Source organism: Arvicanthis niloticus, chromosome 21 (assembly GCF_011762505.2).
Source record: "Arvicanthis niloticus isolate mArvNil1 chromosome 21, mArvNil1.pat.X, whole genome shotgun sequence".
Classification (NCBI taxonomy): Eukaryota; Metazoa; Chordata; class Mammalia; order Rodentia; family Muridae; genus Arvicanthis; species Arvicanthis niloticus.
In genome coordinates, this window is record NC_047678.1 from 24,889,146 (window position 1) to 24,907,829 (window position 18,684).

Sequence of the window (18,684 nt, forward strand, 5' to 3'; positions counted from 1 at the left end):
GCTGGGTCTGCTGGAACACAGAACCCAAAGCAGAGATTGTAACAATGACACATTGAAAAGTACTACTTCTGGCAGCGAACATAAGAAAAGCAGGGACTAAGAGGCAGAGAGGCATGTGGCATAATTGTAATTCTGTACTGGCTTCCACTTCCAAATACATGGCAGAGACATTCAGCTACAAATATGCAATCATATTCCCTCAGCGAATGGAAATGTCCCCAAGATAAAAACAACCTTTTATTGACTAAAGCTCCTGACGCAGAGACCTCATGCTTTGTACACCTGGCAGCATGATAGTATAGTGTTCAGTAGGTGGATTGTATAACATGGCCAGTACATTATTGAAAAATCATGGCAAATTTCATATTGGCATAAGTTCAGATATAGACAAGGATGCCCTCCCATTCCACCTTCTCTTCAAGATTTGTCACTTAAACTGAACATAGGATCTGGGCATATAAGTCATGGCACAGTGTATGTCTTGTATGTGTAAAGCCCTAGTTCAATGCCCAACAGTTGACCAGTCAATAAATTAATAGAGAAAAATAATCTAGGATTTAATCAGATGATTACAAGAGAGATAGAATATGCCATTTCTAGCTGGTGGCCATGAGCTTGCACTAGGAGGGGGTTCTGAAAGTGAGGGGGTTTTCTAGTGAGGGCTGTGCCATGAGGGGTACACTGTAAGGGGGTCTACAGTGAGGAGTAGCCAAGGTGGAAGGGAATGTTCTCATTCACAATAAAAATGTGGCAGCTGCATGCTTGACTCTGATTAGTTTCTGCCATATCTATGTGTGGATAAAAATCAACAAAATCAACAGTAATTAAAAATAAAAGCTCAGAATGTTTCAAGATAAAATATTAAAAATTTCAGCAGCAAACCATATGCTAACAGCCATCAATTGGAAAAAAGCTATGGTTAAACATATAATTATAGTCACACAAGATGACAGAACACCTATGAATAAATCAATCCCCACATGTACTATGTTCTCATAGAGAAGATTACAAAACAGCTCCTAAAGATGGCAACAGAGAAGATAGTAATTGATTCTTTAAGGATGTTAATGCTATCCAGATTAACCTATCATTTTAATGTGATCCCAGTAAAAAAAACTCCAGCAGGATTTTAAGAAAATCTGCTAGTACCTAAGTCTCTCATCCCTAGCAGGAGTGGTTCAATGCTAGCTGAACATAAATCCTGATAGATCCTGAGGATCATCTGTGTGTCCCATTGAGAAACCTGGGAGGCGTGCATGAGAGTACATATTTTAATGGTGACAGCATGCATACAGCCTCAGTAATCTTTATGGGAGGAATTGGATGAAAACATGCTCTGTTCCTTCAGCAGAGTGACTCCTTTGTTTTAGCATCTTAGGAGAAGAATGTACAATAAGCGGCATAGCCACACAAAGTGTGTCCTGTGTCAAAATGTAAGAAATAGAGCAGACATCCAGATGTGATGCCTGTAATCCTAAAGCTTGGGAGGTAAAGACAGTTCATGAGTTCAAGGCCAGTGTGGTCTGTACACCAAGTAAGTTCCAGCAAGCCATGGTTACACAGCAAGGACTTGCCTATTAACAAACAAACAAACATGTTTTTTTCTCATTAATAATCTAACAAACAGTATGTGAATGAATTAATGTCTACTGAATGAATGCTTTTAACTTACATTGTGTGTGTAATTCTTTGGAACATGGTTTCTCCACGTATTGCAACTCACTCTATGGACTAGACTGGCCTCAAACTCAGAGATCCACCTGCCTCTGCCTCCCAAGTGCTGCGATTATTGGCATGCACCACCACTGCCCAGCTTTATCTTCCTTTTTAAGTGTTATTTTTCATCATCCCATTCCAAGTTATCCTAAGACTTGACTCAGTACTCATCCTCATTGTGTGTGTTATTTTAGTCCTCCAAGAAGCATATGCCAAGGTAAAATTATTCATATACAAATGAAATGTGCTTTATTTAATTATTGTGCTTATTATAAACCTGTTCACCTGCTAGCACTGTAAGACAATAGGAATGGAGTACCATGTATTCATCCTTTCTCTTCATGAAGGATCTTAGGGTTCTGTGTGAGTCGACACCATTGCTGTAGATGGAAAGAAAACAAGAGATAAAAGAGTGGTGTAAGTGGGAAGACCTTCAGGCTGGAGGTGGCCCACTACTTGTGAGAAGGAAGAGGAACGGATTGTGTGGGAAGGTCACATGATCAGTTCTTGGTGGGCGCAAGGTTAAAGGCCTGCCTGACCTTTTATTCTACACATGGTACATCTGAGCACACACTTACATGAAAATGTATTCCCTTTGGAGCTGCGGACAGAATGAACACTCCATACTCTAGAAAACTGTCCACAGAGGCACATCTGCCAGCCCAGGGTGTGCACAAATGTGGGCTTTACTTAACTACTTTCTCATTTCTGACTCTGCATCTGCACACCACCGAGAAGTGCCAAGTCTTCTCCCACCATTAGATGAAAATTGGAATTTGGAGCTTTTGGAAGGACCGTCTCAGTTTCAACACTGAAATATTCATCTTTGAAAAACTCTATCTTAGGAGGGGAAGAAAATAAGATGTAAATTGGTTTCATTTAAATCTCACGACTTGTATCACTCAGGCCTGCTAAGCTGACAGAGTGAGGCTGGACAGGGCTGTCTCCCTCCTGCATCATCTGGAGCAGGGCAGAGGAACCCCACCGCTGCTTCTGTCTGGGGCAGGTTGCCAGCTGAGGACCTGAGGAGAGCTCCAGGCTCCCAGGGATACTACTGCTACTGTGGAAAGTGAAACACTCACGTTACTAATAGCTAGCAGCAATTTATGAACAGATAGGACCCTGTGGTCACAAAGCACCCCACCACCTCCAAACCATTTATCTTACTTTCCTAATGCAGCCCACCATCCTCCCCAACTCCTCCTCTTCCTAAAGTGCCCCACCCCAGGCTGTCATTTGTCACTCTCCACTGGAGGAATGACACCAGCCTGACTTCCTGGGCTTTGTCTGAACTGATTCTTTTCTGTTACAAAAAGAGAAAAAGCTTTGCTATTTCGGAAGTAAACCCTGGACACCCAGTTAGCCTCCACACATTGTGAGACCCACAATTCCATTTTGCAGATGTTTTCATCACTGACAGTGGTCAAACTTTAAAGGTTTGCCTTTGAGTAAATGTTCCAAAGGTCTTCTAAATGCTTAGTGACCCAAGATAAACTCAAAATTGAAGGCGTGACAAATATGAGGTATTTCTGGCCATGCTCACCTGTGTTACATAGTGTGACCTCACTGCGCCCGTGGTGCTGAATTCATACGTGCAGTTTTTACGTTGCACTACCAATACCCCGCGCCACCAATGACTGCTGCCTGGAAGTCTTCTGCTCAGATCTGAGGGCATTGTGTGTTATGAATTGCACATTTTTTACTGTACATGCAAACTTTTTCTGCTCTTGTGGAAATGAAATGGTTCCCTGACAGAAAACAAGATTTGTTTTGTCTTCTGAGGATGTTAAGTAACCAGATTAGTATGTCTTTGGATAGTTTTATGCTAGATGGACAAGCAGATCTATCTCTGTCGGAATAACCCACCCCAACACAGGTTGTAAGGTAAGTCCCTGTATTCTCAACTGTTAGTTACTGTGATGGCAGGCACAGGTGCTGGCAGGATATTTGGTATTTCCATTTCTGTAGCCCATTACCTGCTTTCTATATGTAAATGTTTGTCCTGCCTCACCTGTCAGCACAGTACTTAACAATTGAAAAATGCAGGGGCACACTTACATAGCCATTTGATACAATGTGTGTGTGGAGTAGGTTATCCCAACATATCGCGTTAGTATGCAAACTGGCTTTCATCTTCAATAAATGGTAAAACATATGTAAATTGAAAATTGTTTTAAAATAAACATCTTCTTGTCAGTGAATGTTTGATTTCTACATCTGTTCTATATGCCTCTGTCCTCTGGAGTCCTGTAGAATTTTCTTATTGTGTATGGAGGGATGTTTCGGGTATTGAAGAAGGCTCAGATAAGAACCGGCTTTGTAGATGATGCCAAGAAAGTTAGACTTCACATAGTGGAGAGTAAAGGAGACTCAAAATCACGCTGGAGTGTTTCAAGAGAATCCTGTGCTGACACAGGAGGTTGGTACTTTCGAGTTTGAGGGGTGAAGTAGAGGGCCCATAGAGGTAGAGGCAAGAACATCACTAGTTTGAGAAAGCTACCTTGCACCACCCATTATACATAATCCCAACATTAGGAGGTAGCAAGGGGCTGTAATTTTAAAGCCAACACACTTACTGTATGTAGTAATAACCAGGTCAGCCAGGGTGATATAGCAAGACCTTGCCTCAAACAAACAAAAAGCCCCAGACAACAAAAACTATGTAGATTGAAATTAACACAAATAACACCTGCATAGGAAAGACACGTGTACAAGACAGAGATGAGAGAGCTTCTGGGCGAGAACTAACCACAGCGGTATGTACTAATGTGCTGGAGGTGGGATTGTAGTTAGTTTGTCTGCTATAGTTCATTAGCTCTTAAGTCTTCCCCAGGCCTGTGACAGGTAAGCTTTCATTTCTCATGATAACCTATGAGCTCTTATAGGTTCCCAGTCTCTTGCCCATGCTTCTAAAACTTCTGAAACATTGAGGATTTCCATACTCACTTGCATCAACCCTTGACAAGACTTTCAGACTCACTCATTGGAAAACTCTGACTAAGGGGTGGGGGGAGTCGAAGCTTCATGTATGTCCCCGACACTGTGTCTTCATGCTTTTGATTTAGCAATATTTGTGTGTTTGCATGGTGTTGCCTGCATGGTGTTGCCAGGACACTTCCAAATGTAAAGTAGATGTTTTTCTCTTTTACTTAGATGATATTCTTTTTAATTTCTCTGTTATAAGGGACATATTCTCAGGTGGAATGAAGCAAAAAAAATGCCTTATAACTAATAGATATTCAATCAATATGAATAACCTGTTCAGTGGATAGACTTTTTTTTTTCAAACTGCTTCTAATTATCTCCAATTTTTAGAAATATTTTTCTATTTTTAAAGTTATAGCTATTCATTGTATTGCAGTAAAAACGTTTTAAAAGGATTTTCAGGTTATAGTGATTTGTTCAGCAGAAATAAAATACTTAAAGTAACATTTCAATAGTATGAGAAAATTCCAGAGTCCCTTTAAAATGTATTATAACCTCATAAATCAAGTTTTATGTTTGTTTAATTGTGTGTTAATGTGGTCCATGTACTTGTTCATGTGTGTGTGGAGGCCAGAATTGAGTTTAAGTGTCTTTCTTGGTTTCTCCTAGCCTTACTTTTTGCAGTTGAGCTCACTGATTGGCTAGGCTTTTTGGCCAATGAGCTCCAGGGATCTGCCCATTCTTCCCGCTTCTCTCCGGCGCTGGCATTACAGACATGTGCCCAACTGCTCGATGGGTGTTGAGTCTCAGCACGCAGGGCCTCATGCTTGTGCAAGAGGCCCTTCACTCAGTAAGCTGTTTCTGTGTCAAAAGCCAAGTAAAGAACAAAGTCTTTTCTACTCGAGCAAGGTATTACTTTTATTATTCTTGTTGTTGAATCTTTTCTTTCCTTTTTCTCATTCTTTTTTTTTTTCTTTCTATACAGCATCTTGCTATGTAGCCCAAGCTAGCCTCAGAATTACAGTCACCCTCCTGCCTCTGCCTACTGAAATAAGTGATTACAAGCATACACTACTTTGCTTGGCTAAGGAAACTATTATTATGCTGTCTAATCTACATTAGGAGTTAATAATTTTCTTTAATCGAGCACCTAAGATTTTTTATTTGTTTTATTATCTTAAATACACGAGTGTTTTCTTTGCATTTATATAATGCATTGTTGTAATATTCAGTAGCAGGAGATGGACTGAACTGTTGTTTCTTTCAAACGTGGTCTTGAGGTCTCTCTTGTTTGATTTCGACTTCTCACCTGTAGATGGAGGGCTGTGCCTAATAGGGTGTTGTTAAATGTTTAAGAGCTACCACCAAAAATAAAAACTGGAGGGAAAGAACAAATAAGAGTCGTGACTTTTAGTGAGCCTATCTCATGTGGTGTAGCTATCCCAGAGTGGCTGATTTCAAACAACCAATGTAACATCAAAGCGTGATTGTGTAGTGTCTCTTTCCTTGCTACACACAGAGTAGAAGTAAATAATCTTAAAAGCATAAATAAGAGTGAAATGTAGTAAAGTAATTGTGAAATGGTGAGCTTTAAATACCTATAACATAAGTTTTTAATTTAAGTTAAAATGTATATAATTTAATCTTTAACAATAGCTACAGTTGGTAAGCCATTCTCAGAATTGTTGGAAATTTACAGTTGGCTCTTGGAACCAGGCCATCTTGGCTCCAGCCTGGCATGATGAAGGTTAAAAGTACCCAATGGTGCCTTGGAGTAGCTGAGGTCCTCCATGCATCCTCATCTTGTGTCTATTTCCTTTGTGTTTTATTCAGCTCTGTCTTCTCCTCGAGGGTCTTGATAACATCTCTAGTTTTATCACAATATCCAAAGAGAAATTGGAACGATGAAATTTAAGATATTCAGGAGAATGTGCTGAGAGGGCTACTGACAAGGGTTGCCTTTGGCATCTTCATCTTGTTTCTTTGCAAACCTATGTTTCTTTGCAAACAGATGTTCTTCATTTAAAAACCCGGGTGTCTGGTTCACTGCCTGTTCCTCTGTCACAGTGATTCTTTCATTTTGCTCAGCTTAGAGTTAAACCAATAGAGAAACCAACCTCACTGGAGAATCACTGAACGCATCGGGGTAAAAGTCTAAACGTGGTTCCGGTTGGAACAAGGATGCACGCATGCGCACATGAGCACGTGAGTGTGTGTAACCAAGAAATTAAGCATAGGCATTCTTTCTTGTCTTCTCAAGGCTTACATTTAGTTTGACGTCAGTTGGAGAGTCAGATGTATCCAATGTACTATTCTTTTGCTATAATTTCCTTTTGTCATCTCATTAGGCGGCTGGTGTTTATCCCCATGAATTTTTTTTTCAAGACAGGTTCCTAAGTGCAACATAGCCTTTTCATAGGCTCATAAAAATTAATCAGTGACATTTGTACCCGGAGGATAATTTGACTTAAAATACTTGGCTCATTATCTCAGCCTTAGAAGACCTTGTTGGTGTTGGTATGTTATTTCCTGTTGTAGAATTTCTCCATGGGAAGATCTGATATCTGTCTCACTTATCTCCCATGGTTTTGTGTGGTTGCCCAAATCATCCTGTAATGTGTGGCGATGATGTTTCCTAGGAGATACCTCAGAACTGAGTGTCTCTGCGGTGTTTCCTGGTAGGTGGCGGCTCACTCTCAGTGCGCATGCGCAATGCTCTTCTAGCGTGAGGGTTTTCTTGCTGGTGTTTTTAGTTACTCTTCTGCTTCATCTGTTGTTTTAGTTGAGCTGTGCACATTGGAAATGAAGGAGTAGATTGGCCCTCTTTTTTTTTTAAGTTTTTCATCATCTCCCTCAACCCCCTATCTGTGTTCTTTTTCCCCTACTTTACCAGTTTCATTCTCACCGTGTTCTCTGTCCCTCCCCCAACCCCCAACCTTGATTTCCTCTATGTAGTTTTTTTCGCCTTCTGTTGGTTTTCTGAGTTCTACAAATTCTTTGCCCAGCTCTCTGTTGGTATCTTTTGGTTCTTCTCTGTAGTCTTCCCTAGCAAATGGGATTACTTATTCCATGCTTAAAATCCGTGCTAAAGCATTTTGATCAGCGTTTTTACGGGCATATGATGTTCTGTAATGACCGTGCTTTGTAAGTTTTTTTTTCCTGCCCTCTTCAACATTTAAAAGGTTATTTTTCTTGTAGCATGTCTTTGCTGGTGTACTCTTTTCCCTCCTCACTGACAACTTGGATTTCTCTTGAACTCGTTATGTGCCGAAAATGTCTCTTTGATGTGGCGAAGGTCTGGAGTAGACTTTCTCTGTCTCTGCTGCTATGCAGATAGACTCGCCCTAGTGAGTCTGTGTAACCTACTAGCATTTTCTATGGTTAGCACTTTGCCTCTCCCTGCACCCCCACCTCCAGCCTGCCCGTACCACTTTGACAGACCAAAGACCCTTACACAATCAGGTGATAGCTTCCCTCTCAAGTGAATTTTGCTGCTCTTTTCTAAAAATCTGTCCACTCTGAATTCTCCCTCCAGTTTTTATTCTCTTTCCTTTCTCAGAGTAGCTTCTGCCAGCTCTCAGCTGCTCTTGGCAGGTCTTTTATATGTTACGAGACTCTGAGGATTAACAGTGTCCCCTGGTCTCACTAGAAATGGAATTTGACAGTTTTCTTCTTTATTCTCTTTGTTACTTTTATATGGTTTCCGTGAGGAGAAGAGCCAAAAAATTTGACTTATGCAGAGCGGTAATCATATCGGGAGGACTGCACATTAGTTCTGTCAAAACAAAATAAAACAAAGCAAATAAATCAGAAGAAGGCCAGGCAAGAGGCCCAGAGTCTTGGGCAGCACATTGGCTGCCAGCTTTCATCGTACTCGGGGCCTTTTGTAACATATAGAAGGCAATCTCTACCCCTGTGTCAGTCCATGTGTTTCCCTTACAGATCCAAAACAAACAAACACCCCCTTGCTTCTACTTTCTGTTCTCAAGACTTCTCCAGGCAGTGAATTTCTTCAAATGTATATTTTCTATAGCTCTTGGGTCCTCTGCTTTGTTCAGAGAGCACCGCCTGGATGATCTCTACGTAGCATTTCCCCTGTGGTCTCTTCAATCAGAGATTTTTAAAAAATTACTATATTTTATTTTTTGTTGAATTTTTTTCTTCATCATTAAACACTTCCTTTATATAGCCTTTGATCTCCTAAATCATGGACCTTCTTCTCGTCACCTTTATCAGATGCTGTTATTTTGGTTTACCAAAGTCACAGACGCCATCAAAGTGGGTACATTCTTTTACCATCATAGCCACAGCATCATCTGTATGTCCCCCCCCACGGCCAATGAAGGCAGAGTCTTCTAATTACCAGTCAGGTTTTCACAGGTGCCTCCAGGCATCATCCCTTCCTATAATCCCATGACGCTTACAACAGATCTCCTTTTAAACTTTTGTATGTATGTTGTACAATGTCCTTATGTTAATTCTGCACCTGTAGTTTGATATGCATTGATCTTGTTGAAGCCACCAGTGGTCCATCTAACGTTGAACGGCCACTTTTAAATCTTCATCTCCAAGTAGCATCATTTGACATGGCTTATGAAAACAGAAACTTTTGATTTCCATTGTTGGTGTCCATTTCTTCCTTCCAGCATCTCATTTTTTTTTTTCAGAACGTATTTACATAAATCATATTACTCATAGGCATGGTTCATCAGCTCTTCCACAGTTTGTTACAAATTCACTTCTGCTGAGGTAGAGTTAGTCTATAGGTTGATCTCTAACTCAGTATGTACCCTAATCTAGCCTCGGTCTTGCTATCCTTTTGCCTTAGTCTCTCAAATGTAGGTGTTTTAGGTGTCTAGATCTATGCCATCTCATTTATCCTGTGCTTCACAAAACTTGTGAGTTAATCAGTAATGTGTCAGAGTTCTTTAAGGGTTGTGTTTTGTGACCTCATAACCACATCAGCTGATTTCGTGTAATGAGACCTTTCAAATTGTCTTCATGTCTGCTCTCCCATTTCACTGCCAGCCTTTCCCTTGTAACCCTCTTGGTGTTTGGTCCAAACATACGATCTAACACGTGAGATAACTCTGATATATACTGTAGCATCATCAAGCGAGTCTTTGCATCTGCCCTGTCTCCTGATGCTATGTGCACCTCACAAGTTGCCCACTGGAGCTCTCACTCGTCATATCCTTCCAGTGTTTATGATTTTCAAAGCCAATAAGTGTTGCCATATGAGAAGCAGAGAAAATCCTTTTCTTTTTCTTAGAATCACAGACTGTCAGAACTATTCTATACCTTACAGTCATAATCCAAACTCCCACGGCAAAGTTATAAAATTGTAAGCTCAGAGAAATGCAGCAGTTTCTCTGAGATCACACAATTTGTGACCTCTTTGTTGGCTGCATTGTGCACTTGTCTTAGGGACAAAAAATATGCTTGCTGCTTTGAGATTGCTTTTCTAGATCTTTTTTTTTTCCTGAGTTGCAAAAAGGTTAGAGGAGGTGAAGGTAAGAACTAAATAGTGTTGGAGACTTTAGTGTTCTCTGTCATCACAGGGAAAGGCCCAGATTCCTCATCTCTCAGAGCTGGAGAAGCCTGCAGAAGTCACATAACCATATGCAAAGGCAGTCTTCAGACCCAAGGATGTGCACAGGGAGTCTCTACACCCATGGGTAGAGACCCATGGGCATGACCCATGGATGAGCAGCTTAACTGAGATAAACAGAGTGAAGATTGATCTCTTACACACATAGTTTGTTTTTCAAGAATATTACTGGTGAAAGTAAAGTTAACTCTAGCCCTTCTACCTGGAGAGACATCGTGACTGTTTTAATTACTTCACTCAATGTTGCCTTTCTTGAGACATTTCGCACTGCCTATTTGGAGGCTGAATTTTATGAGTGGTGGTTGGATTTCAGGAGCATATTGAGGAAGATCCTCTCTGCCTAATCCTCAGGGCATATTTCTCTGGCAGCCCTTCTCACCATGACCGAAACCTGCCTGCAATGCATCGAGAGGAAGCAAGTGCAAGCTGCTTTTGCTAAAATATCAGGTAGTGATATTTCCTGTCTGAGGCACTGGCTTATGCATTGATTGGAAATATTTCTAATCAACACCCTTAGCATCCTGTGTGTGAGCTCATTCTTTCTCACCTCCCATCGGCTCATCTGCCTCATCTCACCTTGGGAGATGGCAAAGCTCTTGGGAAGAAACTGTAATTTTCAAAGCACCTGTTTGTGAAAATTCTGAGTAGTCAGGCTTGAGAATCTGGTGGCATTTATACCATTCTCCAGGTCCTTCATTACTTAAGGGCATGAGATTGCTTAAAGCTTAAAGGATGGTTAATCTTTACGTTCCTGTGTGAGAGGCCTACATGCCTACTTATAACTGGGCACTGCCAACCGTGCCTGTCCCAGTTGAAAGAGGAGAAGGAGTTTGTATTCATACAGCATTTGTCAAGTGTTAGTCTGGGTATTTAGTAGCGTTGCCTTATTGCGGGACTGGGGAGCAAGTACTGGGCTTAGTAGTGTTGTCCTAGTGTGAGGCTTTAGGAACTATCACCCATACTGCAGTATTGACTGTAAGACGTACAATTTAAAGTCATACACTGAGATAATCTTTTATTTTCACAGCTATACAACTGCCTTAGAAATGATCCCACCAATCAGTAAGTCTTTTGGCCCCCATTTTTTTTAAGCAGAAGACTAGAAGAAGGTAAAAAGAAAAGGTGGATTTGGACTTTCTGTTCCCCTGTTTTGTTTTGTTTTTTTTCTGCAAAGTTACCTTGGACTGGCTGTTCTCTGTCCAATATACATACATACATACATACATACGTATATACATACGTACATACATATGTACATACATATGTACACTCATGCATACACACACACACACACACACACACACACACACACACACACACACATATATATATATATATATATATATATATATATATATATATATATATATTCATAGTCTTCTAGGTTCTAGCTCCTTCTATTGGTCCCTTGGATTGAATTGCTGAAACATTCCCCTTAAGTATCCTATATTACAAGCATTCTAGTTTGAGTGTGTCATCTGTTTCCTGCCTCAAAAAGCTGTATTCTCAACACGAAGCCTTTCTGACAAGAAACTAAAGACCCTTGCCCAACACTGTTAATGCTCACTGAAAAAAAAGTTGATACTTGAACATGATTTGTCAAGTCGAATGAAATCAATGGCACATTAGGTATCTACTCAAGTTCTCCACAGCATGTCCATGGTAGCTAGTAAGCGTGCTCATCTAGTAGGTGATTCTTAAGGGGTCACACACTGAGACACAGTAGACAAGTCTTTCCTTTGCCAAATGCCTACCAGCAACCAGAACCTCACTGGTTTGCCAATGGCATTAGTGCAGATCCAGCGGAAAGCAGGAAGGCTTTCCAGATCCAGAAGTGTTTAGCAGATGACAAAAACCCTTGTCAGGAGTATTTTCAACAGGAGAGCTAATTAGTTACTGGGCTTTCAAAAACGACAAATGGCCAGGAAATAAGGGGACATAGAAGGGACTAGTTCTAGCAAGGAAAGGAAAACATGTGGAATAGGACCCACAGACTTGGAAAACGGGTAGTAGATGTGAGACATGGGACAATGATGACATTTCCCACTACCTGGTTGACTCTGGCAGCCTCCAGAGCACTCTTCACTATTGTAAAGGATTTTCCTGGCTCAGACTATCATCTGACTATGACAAGTCCCTTTATATCTAGTTATAGATCCTAGGAAAAATTCAAAGCATGTAGATTATCAAGAATTAGTTCACACACCAGAGAAGATTCCCAGGAAAGAGTTCCAGAGAATAGGAGGAGTTGGAATATTTCTAGGGGTATGTATCCATTCTTTATCTAGCTACCCCTTGACTCAATGCTTCTTGAACTGCAGTGTAACCTCATATAGAGTCACATGACTGAAGGTGGAGATTGCGGAAACTTTGGCTCACAATAAAAAATGTTGTCTGAATCTAGAACAAACCAACACTATTTCAAAATTAATCATAAAAGGTATCTGTGACAATGTTTTGTGTCATGTTTTAGAGTGTCCTTGCATCCTTCGCTCTGAACACATATCACTAAGACCCTGCTGTGCATGCGACCATGCTGTACGTCATCATCAAATGTTTCCCGAGACACTGCAGTTCAAATTCTGTGCTCCTTATGTTATGAATTGTAGTGTTTTTATTATACAAAATATATTGCTCTTATAGAAACATAATGGTTTAATTACAGAGTAAAAGGACAATGTTTTTCTGTCATCATTCCTCAGCCTAGAAGTACCAAATTAGTATGTCTGTGGATTGTATTGTGTTAGACTAACATGAATACTTCCCTCATTAGCATGCAAATTATCTTTCATGGTTAATAAATGTTAAAATTATATGTCTATCAAAGTATTGTATTAAAATAAATTTCTTTATGCTATCTTATCAATACATGTTTTGTTTGTATGCCTGTCTTTTGGGTTATATAAATATTTCTCAGGCAAAATAAGAAAGTGAATGAAAACTTTTAAGAAGGCTTTCTGTAAATTATACCCAGAGTTAGTGTAGGGAGCCGCATAGAAGCCACTGGAGCCGGGATCTGTACCACATCTGCCTACTTTGTATGGATGAAATAAGATCAAAAGAGAAATGCAAAAGAAAACGCTATATGTAGTGAGGTGTGGGCCAGTAGCAAGGAACAAGCCTTGGTGTAAACCTGCCTACTTGGTTAACATCTGTCATTGCCTAAGCTGCAGAACCTGCTGAACTTCGGTCTCTTATCTAGGATTGTATAACACATGCATCCATCCATCCATCACAGGCTTTCTGTGAAAATCTATGAAGTTAATCAGAGTTCAACATAACTCCTGGCTTATGTTAAAGTTCCCCTCTATATTAGACATGGGGGTTTATTAGTATTAATGCAATAAGAAGAAAAAAAAACACTGTTAGCAGTTGGTCAGGTAGTGCCAGGAAGGCCTCTTGCCACGTAGTTCAGAACCATCTTGCAGGTTTTCTTTGTCTTTCATCCAGTTAACAAATATTTCTTGAGGGTTTACAGCATGCCAAGTACTAAAAGGACCAGTGAGTGTGTGAGACGGTGGCAAGTCATTCTTCTGGGAAGCTTTCCTGAAAGTGGAAGAGACAAGCTTGGGAACAAGGGATTAAAACACAGGATGGTGAGTGATATAGGAAGGACAGAGTTGGTCTGTTAAGTGAGGAGGAAAGGGACAGGAAGTTTAACTTGGCTTTGGGACAAGTCAACATAGGCTCCTTGCTCATGCTCACTTGCCTTGACTTGAAGAAAATGGAGCACAGAACTGCAGGGCCAAGGTCATAGTTCCTTGGATTACATTACTAAATGTTCAGTGACCATTTTCTCCTGACCCAGCAGACTAATTGTTGCTCCGTGGGGGCACAGGCAATATCTCTTCTGCTTGTTTCTCAGTAAACATGTCTGGCTTGGCAGAAGGTCAATGTGAGGGAGTTAAGATACCTAGATGGTATGAAGATCATCCGTTTCATGGTCTTTGTACTTGAGCTCTCTGGCCCATGGTGGGTTTAGTGTTTATTTTATTTGGCAGGAATGAGTGAGCAGCAATCCAAGGCATTCATGATCTCAATGGAGCCTTCCAGAACACAGCAAATCTTTGTGTATATGTGGGTACAACTTGGGGGCTGACCATCCTGAAGAGAGAAGAGATTGGTAGAATAGAAGAACTCTAAATCAGGCCAGCGTGAGGAATCTTAATCTTTCCTGGAGCTGCACGTGATGTCTTCAAGGCCTTTCTGACAGACATACTAGAAACCACAGGGTGGGTTTTCTCCCTCCCGCTGTTGTTAGAAAACTCTCTGGCTCCCCTGAACAATCATAGGATTGGCTCTCTCCTGTGGAGCGTGTCCAGAGCCTCATTATTCACTGTCAGTACAGAAGCAGGCTTCAGTGCTGTAGCAGCTTCTACTCAGCCTTTTCCATTTTCCTGTATCTTGACAGACATGTCAAGGAAAGAATAGTTTCTATTGTTGACATCCCTTGGCTGATGACTCAAAGCTTTATATTCCTCCGGCTGTTCTGGGCCAGTCTTATCTGAGAGTGGACAGCAGAATGGCCACTCTGGGATGTTTGTATCGATGAGTGTGGCCAGGTACAATGTAGTGGGAATTCGACTTTGTTTCCCAGGCACACTCACTGGAACATAGTTTCGGGTTGGGGAGATCATTTCCATGGGCTGCCCAGACTGAAGTCATTGTCTGTGACAGACAGGTGTTTGTATTGTCAAATAATAAGAAAAACTTGCACTGAGTACTGCTGACTTGAAAGGCCTGCTCCTTTCAATGAATTTGCTTTGCCTTCATGTTGAATTTCTAAGATTACATGGCCAAGCAGGTTTGAATAATGAATTGTGATGTTTTCGCTTTAAGTCTGGTCCTCAGTTGTGCCTGCTGTCTTTTCATGAAAAGCAGAACTATTAAATCTTTCAAGTCCATCTTTTAGATCACTGTTATAATATGTTAAATAATGAATAGATGGTCATTTTAAAGTTGAACACCCAATATTAAAAAAAAAACCATGCCAGATATAAAAGAACCCATGTCTCTTAACGCTTAAAAACGTAACCATTGGCTTTTGTAATAAAGAATAAAACATATATATTCATTGCTTATAATTTAGAAGATAACAAAGTACATAACAATAAAACTTAAAATTACCTATAGCCAGTAGTCTGAGACATATTTTATTAACATTGTGATATGTTCTGTCTTTGGCTTTTATCAAATGTTTAACATCATTAATATCTAAAGCTCATGACAGCAAGTACACACTTAAGAAGGAACATTAAAGTGCTTTCTTGTCTCTGTGCTTGGCTGTTCTTGAATGCCTCTTTTCTTGATACTATCCAGCCACTTCTGCCTCCTGCTACAAACACAAGACCAGAACGCCAGGTGGGAGGAGGAAGCCAGAGCAAGTAAAGCAAATGAGACTCTGGCTAATAGGTGGGAAAGGACAATTGTCCCTTCTCCTTATTGGGAAGGCTGTTTTACATCAGTGACACGTGTACAGGACACAAGGCTGAGGAAGGGTGAGTCTGTTTCCTGAAACTGAGGGTGGACATTCATCTTCTGTTCTGTTGCCATGTCCGGACTCTAAAGCCCTCAGGTTCCAGTCATGGTTTACACTTGGCCTTTAGGTCATCTGGCACTGATTGGGACTGCTCTACTGACACTTCGGAGTGTCTGTTCAGAAGAAGTTAGAATGTGGGACTTCCTAGCCTCCTTAATAATGTGAATCTACTCCCACGTTAAATCTTTTACTATATATACACATCTATAAGCACATATATAATACTTATATGTCTGCTTCATTAGAGACGCTTGGCTGATACACATGATTACATCCATATCACTGAAATCAAGACAATGAATACCTTATAGTAAGATTATTACTTTGATGGACTGATTCATTCATTTTCCTATTCAACAAACACTGACTGTGCCCTCACTGATTGGGTCAGGGCCTTGTTCACTTGAGCTATGCTATGGAATTGACACTAACAAGCTCACAGCACCATTTGGAAAGCCAAAGAAGAGGAACTTCTGGAGGGAACTGAGGGTGAGCAGAGCATAGGTCACAGTTATGGCCCTGCTGTTTGAGCCCCATGACATATAATTCTGTAAGTTGTTCTAGGGCAACTGATCAAGAACACCTCTATGTACATTTATTGTTGTTCCTGAGTTCAGGCTTCTTTATACCCCAAAGTATAGTTTCTGACACCATGCTTTTTGCAACATCCTTTCTAAAGACTAGAAACACAGTACTGGTCTAGCCACATCTTCCAATAACATTAATCTCTGTGTATATTGGAATAGCCTACATAGTTTTGATAAATTCCAGTGCTTCAATCTCTCTCCAATGAACTCTGAACATCTGAGGTGAAGTATGGGGTATGGGTGTAATATCACTGTAAAGACTCCCAAATGATTCCTGGCTGTAGGAAAGTTTGGAAGTCACTTCTCTACATATTTTACAAAACAGATGGCTCCTAATTTCCATTGATAACCACAAAGCGAAAGTATCACATTGCTTTAAACAGTTGCTGCTGTGTGGTATTTCAAAGCTGATACCTAATATATCTTTGGGATAATGATAAATATAAATAATATGTATGCTCTTAAGTTATATTTAAGTAGCAGCACGTTGAAAGCAAAAATAATAGTGTAAGGAAAATGAGGTAGTCGAATAAATTTTATATTAGATTAACGAATATTAGTTATTCATGTTCATGTTTATAAAATGTGCTTTTAAACACCCAACTAGGTTAAAAAACCAGTAGGAAAACTACTTACAGGTCCTGAATCCTTTTAAAATACATAAGCATAAAAAGACTATAATAAAATATTTCAAAGTAATGACTTTTTTATTTATATAGTGAAATCATAAATGATTCTACTTCCTCTTTGCTTTCTTAATCGTTTCTATTTTCAACCCCAAGCTAGATATTTCTTTTGTTTCTGGGGAATCTTATAAAGTATAAATTTCATTTAAAGAAATATTTGACTTTCTGTGAATGGCACTTGAGGTAATATCCAAGGACAGATGATATGTCTTTGATGCTAAGTGACAGGTGCTTAGCCACTGATTTCAAAGAAGCTGTAAGAGAGATCAGAGGGATTTAAGGTATGGATTAATGAAAAGTAAGAAATGGATTGTGAGACACATACCTACTTCAAAGCCATTCTAGGAATGGCCGCTCCTGAGCTCTTGGTTGTCACTATAAATAATGGATCCCAGAAGACCCTCAGCTGACGTGTTTAAGTGACAGAAGCCAGCACACCACATATTCATTCTCACAACCATGCTTTTCTGCGACTATGCGCCTAGTTAAATGTTCTTTTCTCATAATCTCCCACCCCAGGTGCATTTTATTTGATTAAAAAAAGAATGGTATTATCAGAGGGAAAGTTAAGCTGTGCAGTATAAGACCAAATCTCCATAACTTTATATACCTTTTAAAATGTTTTAGCATACCTTATTTACTCTGTGTGTGTGTGTGTGTGTGTGTGTGTGTGTGTGTGTGTGTGTATGGGGTCAGAGGTCAACTTCCAGGAGTTGCTTCTTTCCTTCACCATGTGAATTCCAGAGATCACACTTGGGTTGTCAGCTTGGCAACAAATATTGTTACCCACTAAGCCACCTTCTAGCCCACATAAAGCTTTGGGTAAACCCTAATCATTTTGCAGAGATACTGCCCTCAGTAGCACCTCACTGACTACAGCTGCTTTGGTATTGTTGCTTCACTGTCTGTCGCAACTGTTTCCTTGGTCCAGCTGGCATGGGAACGGGCAGCTAGAGGTCACACACTGCTCTTTCTACCCTTCTCCCTGAAGCACATTGTTCATCAGAAGAAGACTTGTGGTTGTGTCTCACTGTAACTGTGCTGAGTGAGCAGATGAAATATTTGCTAAGAGGGTTTTACAGAGACAGTTCCCCCATCCACCTCTACGTTATGCTTTAACCTTTGCTTCCTTGATCCTATCATAGGACATAGGAAGGACTCTAATGAAAAAAAAATTCTTGTAAAAAGCTTTATTTGATATATTGTTTTTGAGAATTTCATACAAAAGTGTATATAAAAGTGTGTGTGTGTGTGTGTGTGTGTGTGTGTGTGTGTATAATAATCAAACCATAGCAGGTTTTAACCATAGCAGGTTTTTTTTTTTTAATTGAATTAACCTCTGACCCTCAAGTAAGAATGAAGCTAACTAGTCTTCTATAACTTTCAAAGCTAAATTCCTATAGAAAAGTCACACAGGTCTAATGAATCACTGTAACTTATATTTCAAACTGTTTGTTCAAAACTGTTTGGGCTAAATAATAATACATTAATAACTTTTAACATTAATGGATTTTAAATTTAGAGTCTTAGTTTATCACAGTAATTTATTCTTAAGTCATAGTTCTCACATGATTTGAAATTTATAAACATAATTTGATATTTGCTGTGATCTGTACCACC

At 40.0% G+C, this 18,684-nt stretch overlaps 1 protein-coding gene across 4 annotated transcripts in view; it reads left to right on the plus strand.

Annotated features, from left to right (window-relative positions):
• The window catches only part of Cpne4 (copine 4), a 457,007-nt gene that overhangs the window by 81,663 nt on the left and 356,660 nt on the right, over window positions 1-18,684 (plus strand). Inside the window, exon 1 of one of the 4 annotated variants that reach the window (XM_076917256.1) lies at window positions 5,436-5,550. The exons of the other annotated variants lie outside the window; for them this stretch is intronic. Coding sequence (XP_076773371.1) covers window positions 5,465-5,550 — 86 coding nt within the window. The 5' untranslated portion in view covers window positions 5,436-5,464. Of the gene's footprint in view, window positions 1-5,435; window positions 5,551-18,684 lie in introns of those variants that run through there. 4 annotated transcript variants of the gene reach the window in all.